The 21,437-nt window shown below is 47.9% G+C and overlaps 1 protein-coding gene across 4 annotated transcripts in view; it reads right to left on the bottom strand.

The window, feature by feature from the left end:
* Positions 1–5,327, bottom strand: part of KIFC3 (kinesin family member C3) — a 40,903-nt gene extending 35,576 nt beyond the window's left edge. For all 4 annotated transcript variants that reach the window (XM_039502997.1, XM_039502992.1, XM_039502993.1 and 1 more), the window contains exons 1-2: positions 5,182–5,327; positions 1,711–1,828 (exon numbers count right to left, since the gene is read on the bottom strand). In XM_039502997.1, the coding sequence (XP_039358931.1) occupies positions 1,711–1,792 (82 nt within the window). In that variant the 5' untranslated portion in view covers positions 1,793–1,828; positions 5,182–5,327. The remainder of the gene's footprint in view (positions 1–1,710; positions 1,829–5,181) is intronic.
* Between the last annotated feature and the right edge of the window lie 16,110 nt (positions 5,328–21,437).

The following is a 21,437-nucleotide window of genomic DNA, read 5'->3' on the forward strand; positions in this document are numbered from 1 at the left end:
CTGACTACAGTGACCCACACTCTGGTGATCTCCAGGCTTAGTCATTGCAACTCATTACATATAGGAATGACCCTCCAGCAGTTGCAAAACACAGCAACCCCTCAGGCTAGCAGTGCATGTCATCATGACCATAGAAACTCAATCAACCCTCTGAAGTGGCTACTCAAGGTCTCTTTCCTGATATTCAAAGCCCTGTATAAGAGTGGCCCAATCTATCTGAGACCTCACTTCTCCTTCAGTGACCATAACTTCCTATGATGTCTACGTCATTCATTAGTACAATGAATATACAGACCACAGAGGGAGGCTTGCAGGGTGGAAAAGAGAACTTTCACGGGAGCTGGGGCTAAACAAGGGAACCCAGCCCTGAATGAAATAAGAATGACTACAGGTCTCTCCATGTCCAGAACGAAATGCAAAAATGAACTCTTCACTTTAGCTTTCCCGTGATCAGTTCATCTCACACACAAAATCACCAAAAAACTACTATAAATAAATCAGGCTCTTTTTCCTACAGGCTGGAAAGGGACAGAGAGAGGTTGTTATTGCTATTTCTGTTCTGAAATAGTTGGGAAGTACTCAGATACTATAGTGAAGAGGGCTGTATATGTACAAGATAGATATATAATCTTGCTGTGCATGTCACTTTGCCTCCCTATGCCCCTGTTTCCCCATCTTTAAAATAGGAATAACAACCTTTCAAAATCATGTGTAGTTCCTTAATAAAAAGTATTACATACATGCAATTAATATACATTATTATCCCCCACCAGGAGGACACCGTCTGATGCTAATCATACAGTACACTGGTTTTTAGTGTCTCGCTCCCCACCAGTCTCTCCGCCCCGTAACAAAGGAATGCTACGAGCTCAGTGGGGAAAGGGTATGAGGGGGAATGAAAACATAACTTCAGACCCCTGCACCTGCATACCAGGCCAGCATCTCAGATACACGTGTCTAGGGTCAGTAGTTAGAAATCAGAGAAGAGGAAACAATACATAGACAAACTGCTGCCAAAGTTTAAGCACTTAAATGTGTCAGAGAGTGAACAATAAAAGAGTGCAGACAATCCATTTGTTTTTGATTTTCCACTCCAAATATCGAGTACTTTTGCTAAAACCTGGCTTTAACACTCAGAGTGACCCCGAAGCCTGCAAACAGACAGTGTGTGTTGTGTATAACTGCACAGAAGCAGCAGCATGTTTCAACAAGTAGGTTTTGGTTCTTTTAGCTACTTTTTGAAAAGGCGTCAGCCCCTGAAGAAGAAAAAACGTTGAACTAAACTCACCTATTTGGTTTCAGTGCTTTAGAGAGATAACAAACTCTCCCAAGGACCCGAGATGAAGGACGAACAGAATCCACGTGTTTTTCTTCCATGCAGATCACAGATTTTTTTTTTCTTTTACACGTTAAAATTTAACTTTTGTCCCAAGGCTTCTGACTAGGAAGGGGGAGAGGAGCCTTTCACCTTCCACCACAGCAGCAGCACTGAAACACCTGTCTGATGAACCCTGGAGTTACCTAACAGCTTTTGTCTGTTTCGGAATTGCTTCCCCCGAAACCATTTTAGTCTCATCTCTGGCATCTAAAAATAAATGTCAAAAATGCGGGCTCGCTGGTTTTCTAGCCTATCCTGGCTGTAGTGTGAGAAAGGGCGTGACCATGAGTGGGCTGGGCATGGAATGGGATGAGCCATCACTTAATACTCACTGTCAAGAGGGAGGTCCTTTTTCCACAGGTCTTTCAATGAGGGAGTAGGTCCCAGATCCCAGGTCTTGCGAGCTGTAATCATGGCATAGGGTCCCAAAGCAGATCGACACCTCAGGGCCTGGGAATAAACACAAGCAAAGATATTATTGGATTCCAGCTGCAGGACGTTAGTGGTCCAAGATGAGACACTCTAGCAAGCTATGCAAGTAGCAATGTCCCCATCTTGATTCCTACTCCCACACACATCTGGAACGATTCAGATTTGAATACTGGGAATTTGTCCACATGAGAAATGCTGACCTATAAAAAGCAGGCGTTTACACACACTGTATCTGTAATTAACTTAATAATTCCTGTTTGCAATGTTATTGTAGCTGTGTTGCTTCCTTCTTCATGTTGTGATGTTTCCATTTTAATTGCCAACATTCCATAGCTTCCATAGTTGTTTGGAGTGCTCTTTACCCAGGTTGTTTTGGTTAATAATTCCTGTATCATTTCCAGCTTCTTCCACTACTACATTTGATTTTATAACTTTTACATTTACAGGGCAGGAATCATGTCGTCCTATGAGACTGCAGACCACCTTGTACAATAGCCAGGAAATAAGCATCCGTCTCTTACCTGTTCTCCTATGCATCACGCTCTTATTGCATCACACTCTTATTGCAGTGCTGTGATCTTGACTGGGGCCTTCAAAAGCGTTACCACAGTACAAAGAATAGCAAAGATATTTGGGGTCTTTGTTCAGTTGTTGAGCCGGATTCTCATCTTGCACCAGTTTTTCCACCAGTGGACTTCAGTGGAATTATTTGATTTAAGCCTTCATAACTTAAATCATAACCTAGTTCATCCCACAATCAGGCCTCCACAGGATGAGAACCATAGCCCAGAGAGGCTGGAAGCAGACTGGGGAAGAGAGAGACTCCTATCCAAGCTGCTTTACAAAGTGGCATGTGCCATCTGGATGCCCACGCCTTCCAACTCCACTGTGTCTCACGCATCTGGAAAGAGACGCCTTCATTTGAGATTAAACTGTACGGAAGTCTTCAAATCCTCTGTCTCACAAGGAAGGATTTGGCAGTGTTTGTTTCAATTAGACATCTAAAATATCATTCATAACTTTACAAAACTGCTCTCATTCATATTGTGGTGGCTCAATGACCCTGTGTCTCAATGCTCCCATTGGGTCATCTGGAGAGGAAGTATGAGCTTAGCACGGGTTCAAGCACATGCAGTTGAATCAGTAAAGTAGTCAGAAAGCGTGATATTCCCTGCCTCGGGGACTGACTCTAAACTCAAAGCCATAATGAAGGGGAGAAAAGGAATCAGCCCTAAAGATGAACCAAAACTGAAAACAACCAAAAAAGACCTGTGGCTTGGCAGCCAGGCAGTGGCATGAAGAAAGGCGTCATTAGGAGACAGCTCTGTGATCTAGGATTGTCTAGATCAGTTTAGTCAAACTCAGGAGAACTGGATACAATAGGGTGACCAGATGTCCCGATTTTATAGGGACAGTCCCGATATTTGGGGCTGTGTCTTATATAGGCGCCTATTACCCCCAACCCCCGTCCCGATTTTTCACACTTCCTGTCTGGTCACCCTAGGATACATGATCCTTCCCATCTCACATACGCACACAGAGCTTCTGGTCAGAAATCTCTGAACCAGGGTAGACCGCATTAAAAGAAGTGTAGTTATGCAGGGAAAGCCAGTGCCATGGAGGAACAGAGAAACAGAGAATAGCACATGATCAGAAACTAGAGGTGAAGAGGAGAAATAAACATTTATTTTTAATCTGCATTTTTATTTAAAATCCCTGTCATCAGTTTATGCTTAGACTGGAAGCAATTCAGAGCAGGGACTGTCTTTTCTATGCCCTGTGAAGCACCTAACGCGCACTAGGTGCTGATTAAATAATACACCTCTACCCCGATATAACGTGACCCGATATAACACGAATTTGGATATAACGTGGTAAAGCAGCGCTCGGGGGGGGGGGGGGAGGCTGCGCACTCCGGCAGATCAAAGCAAGTTCGATATAACATGGTTTCACCTACAACGCGGTAAGATTTTTTTGGCTCCCTAGGACAGCGTTATATCGGGGTAGAGGTGTAATTAAAACTATCTTTTCTATTTTGCTCTTGTCAAGCTCCTTTCATCCAAATATTTCAAAATGTTGCATGAACATTAATGGAACCTTAAAACACCCTTTTTCACCGCTCCACTCTGCCTCATTAACCATTACATCACTTATTAGAGTGACCTAACCCACACTAACAGGGGCCCCAGTGCTTAACTGCCACTAAATGGGCACAGGGGTCCATTGAGACGGTGGCAGCTGCAGGATCAGAACCCTGGCATTATCCCACTGTTTATTACGGCACATTTATTCCGACCACCGGAAATGCTGAATCTTGAAACGAATTATGCTGTGCATATTAATGGAACGAATCCCATGTATTTCCAAGTCTCTGCTCTGCTATTTCTGATGCATCTCACACGCATGCATGGTTCTTGTCACACATTTGGGCCTTGGCAGGTGAAGCGTAACAGCAACGCAGTAGCAGGCTCACACGCCGGGGGAGAAACCAGAATTCCAACAGCCAGCGCACACCCTGCCAGGTGCCATCGACAGCCAAACAAGTCACTGGAAATACAGACTGACCGATGGAAATCGAGGTGATTTGGGGGACCGGGAGGGGGCGACCGAAGCAAAGCCCTGGTTAAAAGGCACAAAGCTGTGCCAGGCGCACTCCACCTACTGCTGCGTTTGCTCCCACTCCACCCCCACCGCCAATGACAATGAGTCCTTTGAGAGAGACAAGGCAGGTGAGGGAATGTCTTGTATGGGACCAACTTCTGCGGATGGAGGGGACCAGCTTGCCAGCTACACGGAGCTCTTCTTCGGGCTCCTTTCGGTAGGGCCAGGAGAGAGACATACACAGAGAGACAAAAAGAGAGAAGACACACAGGCACCAACACACACACACCCAGGATCAAAGCAGAGGCATCCAGACACACACACACACACACACACACACACCGCTCCGAGAGAAGACACAGGCACCAACACACACACCCAGGATCAAAGCAGGGGCATCCAGACACACACACACACACACACACACACGATTAAAGCAGAGGAATCCACACACACAGGATCAAAGCAGAGGAATCCACATACACACACACACACACACAGGATCAAAGCAGAGGAATCCACATACACACACACACACACACACACACACACGATCAAAGCAGAGGAATCCACACACACACACACACACACAGGATCAAAGCAGAGGAATCCAGACACACACACACACAGGATCAAAGCAGAGGAATCCAGACACACACACACACAGGATCAAAGCAGAGGAATCCAGACACACACACACACACACACACACACGCACCCCGCTCCCGGCCCGCGGACGCAGGAACACGAGGGGCCGAGGCCAGACTCACCCGGTCGGAGCTGCCCGGGCCCGGGGTGGGCGCCCGGCACTGCCCGGCCTGGCCACCCCCGGGGGCAGGAGGGCCATGGCAGGGGGCTGCGCTGTCACCCCTCACGCAGCGAGCCCGGATTCCGCAGGCAAGTCGCGGAGCCTCCCCGTTCCCCGCCCCGCACACACCCCCGCGCACCCCCCCCCCACCCGCTTTTCCACAGGAAATGACTGGCTCCGACTCGCTGCCGGTTGCCATGGTAACCGGCGGGCCGCGCTCCGGGGCTCCTTCTCCGCAGCGGGCCGCGCCGGGGGGGGCCCGAGCGCGCGAGCGAGGGGAGCTCCGGGCGAGCCCCTGGCGGGTCCCAGCCGCAGCCTGCCCGGCTCCAGCCCTCTGCTCCGGGCGGCGCAGGGAGCCCGCCGGGGGCTAGACGTGCAGCCGAGGCGGAGGAAGGCAGCAGAACCCACCCGAGCAGTGTCCCCGACGGGCTGGGCGGGCAGCCGCTGCCCTGAGCCAGGAGCGAGCCCCGGGGCTGTGGTGCTTCTCCAGCACAGTGGCTGCGGTGCCCCCACCCCGGGAGCCAGCCGTGCCCCCGGCTAGGGGCGCACAGACCGAGACTGCAAAGCAGCGGCCAGCCTCGCGCTAGCCTGGCGTGGGAAGAGCCAGAGCACCCCCGTGGGGGCACAACAAGCCCCTTCTTCGGGAGAAGAAAACCCGCTTCCTGCCCAGTGCTGTAAACAAGCTGCCCTGCTCCACCGCAGAGGTGGATGCATTTCTGTGGTGGCTGAAATGATTAACCTGCCTGGTTTGTAAAGCATGCAAGGATCTTTCTGGATGAAAAGAGTTACAGGCAAACTCATTGTGGCCATCAAGTAATTTCCAAATGCAGGGTTTGTTTTTAAAGGCATGAGAATTGATGGCCATTAATTCTCACGCCTATCTCTGTCTTAAGGCAACAAAATCCGAAAGAAACTGCTTCATAGTGAAATGAGAGTGGGGCTGAGGAATTTTAAATAATAAACTATAATATAAATACTAGGGCTGTCAAGAGATTTAAAAAAATTGATCCCAATTAATCACGCCATTAAAAATTAATCGTGATTAATCGCACTGTTAAACATTAATAGAATACCATTTATTTAAATATTTTTGGATGTTTTCTACATTTTCAAATATATCGTATTCTGTGTTGAAATTGAAATCAAAGTGTACAGTGCTCACTTTATATTTAGTTTTGATTGCAAGTATTTGCACTGTAAAAAGAACAAAAGAAAATGTATTTTTCAGTTCACCTAATATAAGTCCTATAGTGCAATCGCTTTATCATGAAAGTTGAACTTACAAATGTAGAATTATGTACCAAAAAACTGCATTAAAAATAAGCAATGTAAAATTTTAGAGGCTGCAAGTCCACTCAGTCCTACTTCTTGTTCAGCCAATCTCTCAGAAAAACAAGTTTGTTTACCTTTGCAGGAGATAATGCTGCCCGCTTCTTGTTTACAATGGCACCTGAAAGTGAGAACAGGCGTTCACATGGCACTGTTGTAGCTGGCATCGCAAGAATATTTACGTGCCAGATGCACTAAAGATTCATATGCCCCTTCATGCTTCAACCACTATTCCAGGGGACATGGGTCCATGCTGATGATGGGTTCTGCTCGATAACAATATAAAGCAGTACAACCAATGCATGTTCATTTTCATCATCTGAGTCAGATGCCACCAGCAGAAGGTTGTTTTTCTTTTTTGGTGGTTCAGGTTCTGTAGTTTCCGCATCAGCGTGTTGCTCTTTTAAAACTTCTGTTTAGCATATCTGGCACATAAATATCTTGCAATGCCGGCTACAAAAGTGCCAAGCAAATGCCTGTTCTCACTTTCTGGTGATATTGTAAATAAGAAGAGGGCAGCATTATCTTCTGTAAAAGTAAACAAACTTGTTTGTCTCTTAGTGATTGGCTGAACAAGAAGTAGGACTGAGTGGACTTGTAGGCTCTGAAGTTTTACACTGTTTTGTTTTTAAGTGCAGTTATGTAACAAAAACAGTCTACATTTATAAGTCAAATTTTCATGACAGAGATTGCACTACAGTACTTGTATGAGGTGAATTGAAAAATACTATTTCTTTTGTTTATCATTTTTACAGTGCAGATATTTATAATCAAAACTATACACTTTGAGTTCAGTTACAACATAGAATACAATATATATGAAAATGTAGAAAAACATCCAATATATTTTATAAATTTCAATTTGTAGGCTATTGTTTAACAGTGCGATTAATTGCAATTAATTTTTTTTAATGGTGATTAATTTTTTTGAGTTAATCATGTGAGTTAACTGTGATTAATTGACAGCCCTAATCAATACATATCAGGCTATCCGGATAGTTGTGTGGCCTGCATCTGAGCACCTGCATGGAAAGATCTTCATGCTTATTATTTTTTAAAATTAAAAAAAAAAGTGTATCTGTGTTTTTTAATTCAAACATTTCCCTGTGTTGTTGGAAACCCAAACACAAGAACCTTGTACTTGTGTAGCAGCTAGAAAGCTGGATTATTCTTCAATTTATAATTGTGCTTTATAAAATAATAGGCATCTACCTACCACTCCAAGTGCCTTTGACATAAATTCCAAAATCAAACCAGTTGGAACTAAAAGCTAAACCCACCATCAGCTCCCCCCAAAACTAGACCCATGACAGAGCTCTCACAAAACTCTGTGCCTCCGTACAAACCTCAGTCCCTTTCACACCCCTTCCTCCCCAAAAGTCCAAAAAACAGTTATGCTTTACAGCCCTGTCTACTCCGTTTTAATTGTCTAAGACAGGGGTTCTCAAACTGGGGGTTGCAAGGTCATTACAGGGGGGGTCACAAGCTGTCAACCTCCACCCCAAACCCCGCTTGCCTCCAGCATTTATAATGGTGTTATATATATTAAAAAGTGTGGTTAATTTATTGGGGGGTGGGGGTCACACTCAGGGGCTTGCTATGTGAAATGGATCGCCAGCAAAAAAGTTTGAGACCCACTGGTCTTAAAATGAGTGAAATGCTAAAAGTAAACGGTACAAATTAGATATTTCCTCTCCCCCACCCACGTTTCATGATCTTAAATTAGTTAGGCCATGTCTATTGTGGCATTTATGTCAACAAAACTTTTGGCACTCGGGTGTGAAAAAAACACACCTCTGAGCGACATAAATTTTGCCAGCATAAGCACTCGTGTGCGCAGCGCTATGTCGGCAAGAGACGCTCTCACTGCTCCTTGCACTGGTTTTGTTATATCAACAGGAGAGCTCTCACCCGTCACCATAACGCAGCTACACGAGCCATCTTACAGGAGCACATCTGTATGAGTACAGCTGTGCTGCTGCAAGCTTGTAAGTGTAGACGTGGCCTACACGGGAAAGGAAAACGGGAAGGGATTTATTTAATAACATGTTTGTTTTACTTGACAAATGACCCGATAAGCAACACAACTTTGTGCACCTCTAGCACCTTCAATGTGAGATTCTCAAAGCACTTTGCAAACTTGAACGAAGCAAGAGGAATGCCCAATTTGTAGCTATAGAGAGGGAAACTAAGGCATAGAAAGGGGAAGTGATTCACTCAAGGTCACACAAAGTTTACAGGAGGGCCGAGAATAGAACCCAAATAGCCTGACTCCCAAGCCTGTGCTTTAGCCACATGCTCGTCCTTCCCGTTTCCACAAATTACAGGAATGACAAATTACTAGTTCTACATTTAGTTGTGAGAGATGCATAAAAAATGTGACTTAGACTTTAAAAATAGTTTCTTTCTTATAGCGCTAGCAGGAGACTAGATTGGTCCCTTCCAGTCCTATGTCCTACATCCCAATTAGAACTCAGGTACTGATCACTGGTGGCTCAGTAAGAAAACTGAACTATTTACGTGAGGTCCATACTCAGAAGGCTTTGCTGTACCAGTATATTATACTGGAAATGCTCCTAGTGTGCATGCAGCTTACACCTTCAAAACTGCACTTTTGCCAGTGTACCTTATTCCAGCCCCACCCCCAAGTTTTGCTGGTATAACTGTGTCTACACTAGGCACTTTTGCCAGCACCATTATTATGTCAGCTGCTCAACACAGCTATACCAACACAAATTTGTAGTATACACCTGGCCTTAGAGGAGTGTTTTTACTTCAGCAGTTAGGAGATGCTGTAGACATAAGTGGGAAAAGACACCAAGGAGGAGAGAGGAGAAGACACACAGCCCTTCCACTGAACACCAGGGGACAGATTTCTCTCCAGTGCAGGGACAGAGGCAAAGCAGCTTGTACAATGGCTTCTGGGGGCAGCGCAGCTCCTGGAGGAGGGTTGTCACTGCCGCAATGGCCCCAGTGGGGCTATACAAAGGCACAGAATTGCTGGATGGGCAGTTCATTCTCACCCCCAACATGCCGCTTATGTCCTCCATCTCTCCTCCACTGCTCTGGAATGCAGCCCGTGCTTTGGGGTAGACTGTGCAGAGCTGGCTCTGTGCCTGGAGTGGGGGCTGCTATGCTGGGGATACTCCCCATGAGCCCGTGCACTTGCCCTCCAGTCAGGGCCGGCTCCAGGCCCCAGCACGCCAAGTGCGTGCTTGGGGTGGCATGCCGCGGGGGGCGCTCTGCCGGTCGCCGGGAGGGTGGCAGGCGGCTCCGGTGGACCTCCTGCAGGCATGCCTGCTGATGCTCCACCGGAGCCGCGGGACCAGCGGACCCTCCGCAGGCACATCTGCGGGAGGTCCACCGGAGGCGCGGGACCGGCGACTGCCAGAGCGCCCCCTGCGGTGTGCCGCCGTGCTTGGGGCGGCGAAATTGCTAGAGCCGCCCCTGCCTGCAGTTGCTTTAAGACAGCTTAGTTACACAAAGGAGCCACAAGGCAATGATGAACTGGGCCCCAGAACCCTACCCATCAGCACAAAGGTGACCTGGCTCTCATCAGAATTGGCCTTAAGCAGAGGCAGCACCAAGTGACTGATGGAGGTCCTATGCTTCTGGGGGCTCAGTGTTGCCTCAGCATTGCTAGCCTCAATCCTAGTTCCTACTCAAACCAATCCCCTTGGCAGCAGAAACAAAGACTTGCTCGCCAAGTTCTTGCTTGAGGCCGGAAAATGGTTAGGCTGTACCTATGTTTCATTTTCCACCAAGAAATGGTCCTGGCAATACTGAAATTCTTCCGTCAGCACCACACAAACTGTGTTGCCTGCTGTGGGCAGAGATACTCACGTCTGTTTGCTGGAGATCAGGTATCCACCCTGCCCAATTCACTTTCCCAGCCTTGCCTCAGACAAATCTAAAAAAAATGGCAAGGTTCAAGTGAATGTGAAAGGGTTTGGCTATCAAAGGTGCTGAAGTCCTGGCACTTCCTGTTACTCACTGGGAAAGAAGGTGTGTGGGGGAAGGCATGGGGAAGGGCAGGACACAGAAGCTCCCACGTCCATTGGACAACAATATGTTTGTCTTCTGTGAAGCTAAAAATGAACGGAATGCAGACACAGCACCCACGTGGCTGCGTGCAACCAAGTACTTGGTAATTAAAAGATTTGGTAGGGGATTAGCTTGTGAGAAGCATGCAGGGTATAAAAATAAACTTCATCTGCCCCTTTGTCCTTCTCCAGTCTCTTCCCTCCTCCACGACCTGAGCAGATACCTGTGTTGCCGATTCTTATGATATTAGATGTTTTACTTAGAGCCTCGGCTTTGGAGACTCATAGACTTACAGACTTTAAGGTCAGAAGGGACCATTATGATCATCTAGTCTGACCTCCTGCACAACGCAGGCCCCAGAATTTCACCCACCCACTCCTGTAACAAACCCCTAACCTATGTCTGAGTTAATGAAGTCCTCAAATCGTGGTTTAAAGATCTCAAAGTGCAGAGAATCCTCCAGCAAGTGACCTGTGCCCCATGCTGCAGAGGAAGGCGAAAAACCTCCAGGGCCTCTGCCAATCTTCCCTGGAGGGAAATTCCTTCCCAACCCCAAATATGGCGATCAGTTTAACCCTGAGCATGTGGGCAAGACTCACCCGCCAGCACCCAGAAAAGAATTCTCTGTAGTAACTCAGATCCCACCCCATCTAACATCCCATCACAGACCACTGGGCATATTTACCTGCTAATAATCAAAGATCAATTAATTTCCAAAATTAGGCTATCCCATTATACTATCCCCTCCATAAACTTATCAAGTGATTACATGACGATCTCAGCTTTCATCCAAAAAAATATACTTCTGGTCCTCAGGGTTGTGAAGAAAAGCATGAAGATATGACGAAACTGCACTCAGAAGACTCAAATATCAGAAAGGAAATAAGAGAACTTCATTTAAAAAGAAAAAAGAAAAACAAAAAACCCTCAATTTTTAAGACACTCATTATTTTGGGAGGGGCTGACTCATGATATTTGAATGTTTGAGGTTGGTTAGCAACACTGGATACTGCCCACAGCAAAGCATAAATACACAGCCGTCACTGCACTACTCACCCAAATGCGGCCACAATTTTGACCGTTCGCTGCTGCAAGCCTAAGACTTGCAATATGTAGACTCACTGGCAAGAACAGAAGGGCACAACCACACTCATCCTCACCAAAGTCCTAGGTGTCCAGGCTGCAGCATGCATACAAAAAACTGATGCTGAAACATGATCACATCACGTCCATCTTTTCACAATTACACTGGGTTCCATTATCTGGTACAAGAGCCTTCCTTCACACCAAGGAGGGTCTTGCCATTAGAGCAAAGAGTTAAGAGCCAGGATATTTCAGTTCTGCCACTGACTTTCTATGCAACTGTGAACAAGTCACTTGACTGCTTTGTTGGTCAATTTCCCCTTCTGTAAAATGGGAATATAATACTGGCCAACCGCACAAGAGTATTGACTGGTTTAATTAATTAACGAGGTGACATTCATGCTTGTGCAAAGGGCCAGCAGAAGACGCTATTGCACCACTTTAGCCCTATTTTGAGGACCTAGGGTTTTGTGCTGGCCCCCTCACTGCAATGAATTTCACCCCAATATTTGTAGAGTATAGTGATTTGCAGCTAGAAGACCCTATGAGTGCAAAGCGTTATAATTATTAAAGTCTTCTCGTATTGTTTGAGAGAGGAAGCACTGTCAGTCCAGTAGAAATTGATGCCCTTGCTTCATGTATCAGAGAATTTTCTGAGTTTCTTCCTTCCCTCCCACCTTGCAATAATAAATTACAATGTATCTCAGATTTTGCTTGGGGATAGTATGGGGAATTCAATCTCTGTGTCCATTCAGCTCTGCTTCCATGATCATACTCTCCCTAATAGATACTCCCACCCTCATCTCGAAGGTGTGTGTATTAATGGTATTAAGTACAAAAACCAAGATATTCAGACTCCAGAATGAGGTGTTTGTTCCATCTCATTTTGTACCACTCGCATGCTTCATGGAGAGTGGGGAAGAGAAATAAAGAATCTGTAAGACAAGCTAAGAGAAAATAACTGTGAGCTTCTGCGTTGTTTAATGGGTCTTGTGAACCTCGTCACCTTTTCACACCTGCTGCTTCAGCCCTGTTCACACCAGCTGTCCGCTCTAACAGTACAAGTGGGAGATTGTACTGCTAATTACTCTGTCTCCCTGCTGTGAAGAAAAAAACACCTCTGAACGCAGCTTGTTCTTCTGCAATCGCCCTCTTGAAATATTTCTAGCTTGCAAACAGCAAATGACGTTTTGGCAGAGAACATTAAACCATATCAACCACAAACGCCCACAGCTGCTGCTGCCGCCTCTAAACTGCAGATGTCACCTGCTTTAGTGGACCAGAAAATGCAACAGAAGACACCCGAGACGATATATCTTGAACTTCTAGGAACAGGTACCTCCCATTTTTCTTCTTCTGAATTTCACTTCCATTTCAAAATCACGGTCCTCACCCCATGTGAGTATGTTGGCCCTGATTCAGCATAACACTTAAGCATATGTATAATGTTAAGCACATGACCAATCCCATTGACTTTAAAGGGACTACTCATGTGCTTAAAATTACATACATGCTTAAGTGCTTTGTTGGACTGGGGTCATACTTGGGGGACAGCAGGGCTTATTTAGGGTTTAACTTCAATGGGCTTTGGCTCAGGCCCTTAATAGAGAAAGATTTTAAAATAATAATTCTTTGGACTACAGCAAAGAATAATGAACCCACATAAAAATTTTGCTCAGCAAATTAAAGTTGCTGAAGTAATTAATATATAACTCTTATGCGGCATACATAGATACAGCATTAACATTAGATTTTAAAAGACAGGAAATAATTAGTAATGGGTAATTTACATAAATATTCTATTACCTGTGCAGTCCATTCATTGGTTTAATGCTAATAATAATGATGTGAAAATTTACCTTACACATTCCAACAACAACTGTAATGCTACAGTGTCATTAATTTAATTTATAAATGGTAAGGGTAGTAGACTATTTATGTAAATTACTTTAACTACTCATTTCCTGTCTTTTGAACACTTCAGTTTTTTAATGGTATGCTCTAGGTATGCATTGTAATATAAGGGTTATATCACTGACATCAGTCATAACTTTAAAGTAACAAAGGTTTGGGTGGGAATGTCCTAATTTAAAAAAAAATAATGTGAGAAACCCTGAAGTTAACATTAGGTTGGCATAAATGGGGGTGTATTCAGTATTGTCACCCACAAGTATTCAATCCTGAGTCGGGTCCCCGAAAATCATGACATCGACTTAACAAATGAAGGTTACTCATCAGTAACGGAGATGAACCCTGCACATTCAGACTCCTGGGAAGTGCCAGAAGTGCAGCTCTGACAGGAGAACATTTCGTGGCAGTGCCCACCAGAGTCCTCTTGCACCCCACCCCCCGTCCCTCCCTTCACGGGTCCTCAACTCAACATTCCGAGGGTGAGGCTATAAAAGAGGTTTCCATCTGCCTCACGTCCTTCCACCGCCTCCTCAGGTATAAGGTTGTAATTAGCATTCCAAGGATTCCAAGGGAAGGTGGGTGGGATGTGTGAATGTTCAGAGACCATAGTTACAGGTGAATAACCTTTTCTTCATCCAGAAGCCTCTGCGCATTCCTGCTCATGAGATGTTGACATATGTCACAATACTGCTTATCAAACTAAGGCCTCGTCTACACTAGCAAGTTTCTGTGCATTAAAGCAGCTTTGAGCGCTGTAACTCCCGAGGTGCACACGCTGCCAAGCCACTGAGTGTGCAGAAACTGCACAGTTGCAGCGCTGTAAAAAAAACCACCCTGAAGAGAGGCGTAGAGCTTTCTGTGCTGGGGCTACAGCACCGTGGTGCCAGTGTAGACACCCTGGTCGATTACAGCGCTGTGATTGGCCTCCAGGAGGTGTCCCACAATGCCTGTTCTCGCCTCTCTGGTCATCAGTTTGAACTCTACTTTGCCTTGCCCTCAGGTGACCAACCGTGAGCCCCACCCCTTCAATTCCTTGGGAAAGTCCCCTTCCTGTTTGCTTGGTGATGGTGCAGTGGTCTCAGTGCATCTTTCCAGGTGACCATTCCTGCTCCATGCACCAGGCGATCCCCCGCTTGGAGCAATGCTGAGCTGCTGGACCTCATCAGCATTGGGGAGAGGAGGCTGTCCAGTCCCAGCTGTGCTCCAGCCGTAGGAATTACAATACCTGTGGACAGATTTCATGATGCATGACAGAAAGGGGCCATGACCGGGACACACTGCAGTGCAGGGTCAAAGTGAAGGAGCTGCAGAACACCTACCACAAGACGCAGGAGGCAAACCGCTGCTATGGTGCTGCATAGGGACCAGGGCAGAAGCTGCAGGCTTGGAGAAGACCCTCCTTTGATTCCCTGCTCACCCTCAGCAGCCAGAGATCTTCCATAATGAACACAGCCTGTGGAAAGTGTGGGGACAGGAATGATTATCAGGCCCCCCCTACAGTGCTGGCTCTCCCCAAGAGCCACGTGCCCAGTGTACAGCAGGGTCCGGGAAGAGAGATTTCCCCTGCCCCTGCAGCTACTCACCATGTTGGGGGTCTTGTGGCTCCTGTGTCCTTGCCTGGGGTCAGCCAGTCAGTACAGGTGTGTGAGTACTGGCTGTGTTTTAAATCAGTGGTCTGTGTGTTGCAAACAATACTGCTTCTGTAAAATGTTGCATTTTGGCTTCACAGATATGACCTTCTCGCCGGCTGAACGGCTGCGCAGAATTAGAAAGTGGCCACGAAGAACTAAAGAGGACTTTCTGCGTGAGGTTATGATGCACTCCGCAGCCGAGAAACAAGAATTGAAGGAGTGGCGGGACAGCAAGAAGAGGGACTGAAAGGAGAACGCAGCGTGCCAGAATGAAGCCACGGAGCGGCTCTTAAACGTTATGGAGCGTCAAGTGGACACGCTCCAGGCACTACTAGCACTGCAAACCGGGCAGCTCCACACTCGTTCTCCCCTGCAGCCACTGTTGCAAAACACTTTCCCATGTGCCCCCCAGACACTGCCAACCCACTCTTATCAACCTCGTGGCTCCAGTCTGTACCCGCTGCATTCCACTCCTGCCCCGTCACAGTCCAGCCCTGCGGACTCCCACTACCCACTGCACTCAACACCCGTCCCTCTGAAGTTTACCCCTGCTGAAGTACAGTACCCGCTGCACTGTCATAGAATCAAAAGATCAGATGATCATATGATCATCTGACCTCCTGCTCTGCTCCTGCTACATGCAGGATCCACATCCACCCACTCCTTTAGCAAGCGCCCCCACCCCCCATGGAGCGAGGAAGGAAGAAACCTCCAGGCCACTGCCTCCCTTCCTTCCCTTCCTTTCTTCAAACCCCGAAATCAATGGCGGTCAGCTGAATCTCAGAGCATGCGCAGAAGACCCTCAGCCAGACTCTGGAAAAAAAACTATCATATCATTGACTCATCTCAGTGTACCCATTACCAGACCTACTATTTAAGATTGTTATCCTATCATACCATCTCCTCCATAAACTTTCTAAGCTTTTCTTATCTAGTTAATCTTAGGGAGGTGGCCTTCCTTTCCCCCCACTGTTTTGTTCAGTAGCTGTTCCAGTACTGCACTTAGAAGATGGTTAACTAATTCATTCTCTGAATTTCCTCCTGACAACTGATTATTATTTGTCCTCGTTGTCCGTCCACCACAGCACTGAGCTAAATAATTCCTCCTCTCTCTCCTTTATTATCCCTCTGATATATTTAAAGAGTGCAATCATATCTCCTCTTATCCTTCTTTTGGTTAAGGAAAACAAACCAAGCTCCTCAAGTCTCCTTTCATACGACAGGCCTTCCACTGTACTCCAAAGGACAAGGTTGGATATGCTACCTGGACGTACACAAATCTTTAACTGTCCCAGGACCCACCTCCTCTTGGGACCCTCCCTTCCCCCATCCCCCCTCAGTGCTGATGTGGTTTTTTGTTTGTCTCTCTCCTTGGGTTGTTGTTTTTTAATCAAAGAATTGGTTTGGTTTGAAAGCAATGTTTATTCCATTAATGGAAAGCAAACAGAGCCCTGCAAAGCAACAGACAATTTTCTTAAACTTTCATAGTGCAACGTCTGCACCAATCACAATCACCCCCTAGCATTACAAGCACTGCACTCCCGAGCGTAGCAACATATATTAGTGGCTTTCAGCTTCAAATTGCTGCCTCAAGGCATCCCTGATCCTTATGACCCCGCGCTGCACCCCTCTAATAGCCCTGGTCTCTGGCTGTTCAAATTTGGCCTCCAGGCACTGAGCCTCAGTGGTCTGGCCCTGAGTGAAGCTTTCACCCTTCCCTTCACAAATATTATGGAGCGTACAGCATGCGGCTATAAGCATAGGAATATTGTCATCGACCAGGTCCAGCTTCCCATATAGGCAGTGTCAGTGGGCCTTTAAACGGCCAAAAGCACACTCAACAGTCATTCTGCACTTGCTCAGCCTATTGTTGAACCACTCCTTGGTCCTGTCAAGGTGCCCCGTGTATGCCACAGCATTAAACGGTAGGCAGGGTCTCCCAGGATCACAATGGGCATTTTGACTTCCCCTACGGTGATCTTCTGGTCTGGGAAGAAAGTTCCGGCTTGCAGCTTCCTGAACAGGCCAGTGTTCTGAAAGATGCATGTGTCATGCACCTTTCCAGACCAACCTGCATTAATGTCCGTGAAACGCAGATCTACAAGTGCCTGGAGAACCGTTGAGAAATACCCCTTCCAATTAATGTACTTGGTAGCTAGCTGGTCTGGTGCCAGACTTGGAATATGTGTGCCATCTATCGCCCCTCCACAGTTAGGAAAGCCTATTTGTGCCAAGACATCCACAATGTCATACACGTTGTTCAGAGTCACGGTCTTTCGGCGCAGGATACGATTAATGGCTCTGCACACTTCCATCAACAGGAGTCCAACGGTCGACTTTCCCATTCTGAACTGGTCAGCGACCGATTGGTAGCAGTCTGGAGTAGCCAGCTTCCACAGTGCAATCGCCGCGCGCTTCTCCAATGACAGGGCATCTCTCATTCTCGTGTCCTTGCGCTGCAGGGCTGGGGTGAGCTTGTCACACAGTCCCATGAATGTGGCTTTCCTCGTCCAAAAGTTCTGCAGCCACTGCTCGTCATCCCAGACGTGCATGACGATGTGATCCCACCACTCAGTACTTGTTTCCTGAGCCCAAAAGCGGCGTTCCACTGTGGTCAGCACCTCCATGAGTGCCACAAGCAATCTCGTGTCATAGCTGCTACACATGGCGAGATCAATGTCGAACTGCTCTTGCCTTTGTAGTTTAAGGAATAACTCCACTGCCACTCGTGATGTGTTAGTGAGACCAAGCAGCATATTGGTCAACTGTGTAGGATCTGTTCCTGCAGAATGAAGAGGCAGGACGCACAATACACAAACCATTGAAAGATGGCACCAGATGCGGATGGAAGCACAGTGTAAGTGTGTGGACTCACCCCTGCGCCACCTCCTGCTGGTCTCTCAGGGAATTAGCTCGATTGCCAGCCTGGAGCACCCTCTGCAGGCCAGTGATCCGCCACCACTGGGCCCTGTGTCCCTGCCGGACCTCGGTGCCCATTTTCTCTGAGGTGCTGCCCCCTGGCAATACCCCAACAATCTCTGTGGGTCTCCCTTCCCCGGGGAACCCCCACCCACTACCCCCACCTCACCTCAGTCTGGGCTACTGCCAGTTCTCACCTAGCCCATTCACTGGGGCAGACTGCAGTATAAAAGCCACTCATCACGGGCAAGGCAGTTTGACCTGCTGCCTTCTTCTACCACCCAGCACCTCTATGGGCCTGGGACCAGGCCCTGCAGCCTGGAGAGTTGCCAGCCTGGAGCTCCCCTGCTCCTCTGGCTCTTCCCCAGCCCTGCTTCACTCCCAGGTACCCTCTTATTCCCCTGCAGCCAGGCCAGGCTCCCTCCACAGCTAGAGGAGAGACTCTGCTCAGCTTCCGGCTGCCCTGGCCTTCTTATAAGGCCCAGCTGCCCTGACTGGGGCGTGGCCAAGGTGTAGCTCCTTCCCCAATCAGCTTGGGCGTTTTCTCCTAGCCTCTAACCCTCTCCCAGTGCTGGCTTCTACCCTGTCAGGGCTGGAGCAGGTAACCACCCCACTACACACAGGGATTGCTAGGATGTGAAGCAATGCATCCCGGGGCATTAGGACAGGACCCAGGATGCCCTGCAGCCCCCTCCACCTTCCCACAACTCTTAGCTGCAGAAGAGGAAGAGATGCTCTGTGGGATAGCTGCCCAGAGCGCACCGCTCCGAATACCACCGCAAGTGTCGCAAGTGCGAACACGCTATTGCACAGGCAGCTGACAGTGTGAACGCACAACTGCGGTTTCCCTTCAGCACTCTCTGAGCGGCGCTGTAACTCTGCCAGTGTAGACATAGCCTTAGGAAGGTGAGATGTGGAGTCCTAATTAAACAAGGAGTGAAGTACTGCTCTGCCACACTAAGCATCCACTTGGGATGCTAGACGTGGTGTATAGTGTTTTGTAAATGTATGACTGGAGCGCCATGTTGCAGCTCTGCAAATTTCTACAGTGGGAATATGGCAAATGCATGCCACAGAGTCCACCTCCGCCCTCATGGAATGTGATCTTATCCCTGTCTGGAGAGGGACAGAGGCTCATTTGTGACTGTCTTCAAGGCCTAGCCATACTTCACAAAGGCTATCTCCATGGGTAATCGCCTGCCTTTTACTATTTTGTGTGTAAGAAATACAAAGATTTGGTGACTTTCTAAACTCTTGGATCCCAGAAACTCATTTTAGCATCTAGTGTGTGGAGTTACTTTGTCCAAATGAGCGTGAGGTCTGGGGAAGAATTCCAGCAGATTGCTTGTTTGCTTGAGTTGGAAATCAATTACCACCTTGGGTAAGAATTTTGGGTGGTTACAGAGAACCCCTTTGTGAAGGGTGGATTAGCCATGGGAGTTTGAAGTTCACTTGCTCTTCTGACAGATGTTACGTCTATAATGAAGGCTGTTTTGATTGATAGGTGAAACAGCAAACACTCATTCAACAGCTCAGAGGGTGGTGTAGTGAGGTGGCCTGGCTCCCAGCGGCCCCAGAAAGGGACAAGCCCCTCCGGGTGCCAAAGTGGGCGGAGCCACTGGAGCCTGCGCCCGCCCCCCAGAGATCAAAGCGCAGGACAGGAAGTATAAAAGCCCAACCCCAGGGCTCAGAAGCTGGCTGGTCGCCGGAGAGGCCAGACGCTGGTGCCCTACCTCCCGCTGGGGAGACTCCTGCCGCCTGTGACCGCCCTGAGGACTGGCCATACCCGTTGAGGCCGGATGCCGACCAGACGCCGGAGAAGCCAGTAAGCCTGCCGGTGAGAAGTGACCCAGAGGAGCTGCCCAGCTTACCGCACGCTGAGTACCCCGAGGAGCCCATGGTGCTAGATCCCACGGAGGATACTGACCAGACGCAGGTACTGCTAGAGGGGGAGGTCGGAAGTAGCCTGGGGGCAGCCGACTCTAGTCTGGCTGTGGCACCCTCAGAGCCGATGTCAGTGTGTTGCGGCCAGGATCCCCACTGACACAGCAGCAGGTCGCCAGCCGCTGTCAGGGCCCCGGGCTGGGACGCAGAGGAGTGGGCGGGCCTGCATCCCCCCTGCCACCCCACTCACGGGTGGCATCTCCCCCTCGCCCCGACACTCAGGACCAGGAGCCTGGGTTTTGCTATTGGACTGTTTGCTCAGCCCCTTCCTGAGGGCCTGAGCCCTGAATCGTTTGTTTGCTGCCCCGCCCTGACCCAGGGCCTGGGCTTGGTATTGGACTCGTCGCGCAGCCTCTGACGGAGGGCCTGAGCGCTTAACTGTTTACTGTCCCACCAGGCTAATGCCCCAGCTCCTCGGAGTGAGGCGGCCTGGCTCCCAGCCGCCCCAGAGAGGGACGATCCCCAACCGAACCCCTCTACAGGTGGCTTCATAAGTGTTGACTAGGTTAAGGTCCCATGATGGAGTTGGACTTTGACTCATAGATAGTAGTTCACTAAACCTTCCATAAATCTCTTTATTCTGTCACGAGTAAGTACAGTAGCATGTTGTCAGTAGATATGGCTGCTAAATGAACTTTCAGAGCTGATTAGAAGTGACCGGAAAGTTTCAAGTGAAGCAAGTATTCAGGTATAGGCTGGATTGAAGCTGACATTGGGATGATGTTGTTAACGGACGCCCAAACTCAAAATCTTTTCCACTTGAGGTCACAGCACTTGCACGTCGATTGTGTCCTAGAATTTATCAGGACATATTGTACTTCCAGAGAACAGGACCTGAGAGCTCAGCAAACTGCCCTCAGTTCTAGTCTGTTGATTGTAGCTTCTTCTCCAAATAGTTCCAATTATGGCGAATAGTTAAATTGTTGAAATGGGCTCCCCATTCCAAGTTGGAAGAATCAGAGGCGATAGTTGCTGGGCGTGGGGCTGAGGAATTGAAAGCTAACCCTTTCAGAGTGTTATATGCTGTGTTTGCCCTGAGAGGTATAGGAGCACATCTCTTGGAAGAGTCAATTTTGAGAAGATGTTGTCTGAACTTGGGAGATAATGTTTTGCTAACTAGTGCTGCAGAGCTTAAACTAAACATGCCATACCATTTTGAACACCTTTCCCAGGAAACTGGAGAAGGATAAAAGTGGCCTCTGACACACTAGATTTTTCACAGGCTAGGAGGAGAAGTCCCTTTGCTGCTACTGTTTTCAGAGAAGGAAGAGGGGGGAGGCAGGGGATCAGAGTGACCACTGAGCTGAGCTTTCTGAATACAGGCTGGCAAGCAAGGAGCAGGGCTCTCAGAAGCAAG

Source organism: Mauremys reevesii, linkage group 16, assembly GCF_016161935.1.
Source record: "Mauremys reevesii isolate NIE-2019 linkage group 16, ASM1616193v1, whole genome shotgun sequence".
In the NCBI taxonomy this organism is placed as follows: domain Eukaryota; kingdom Metazoa; phylum Chordata; order Testudines; family Geoemydidae; genus Mauremys; species Mauremys reevesii.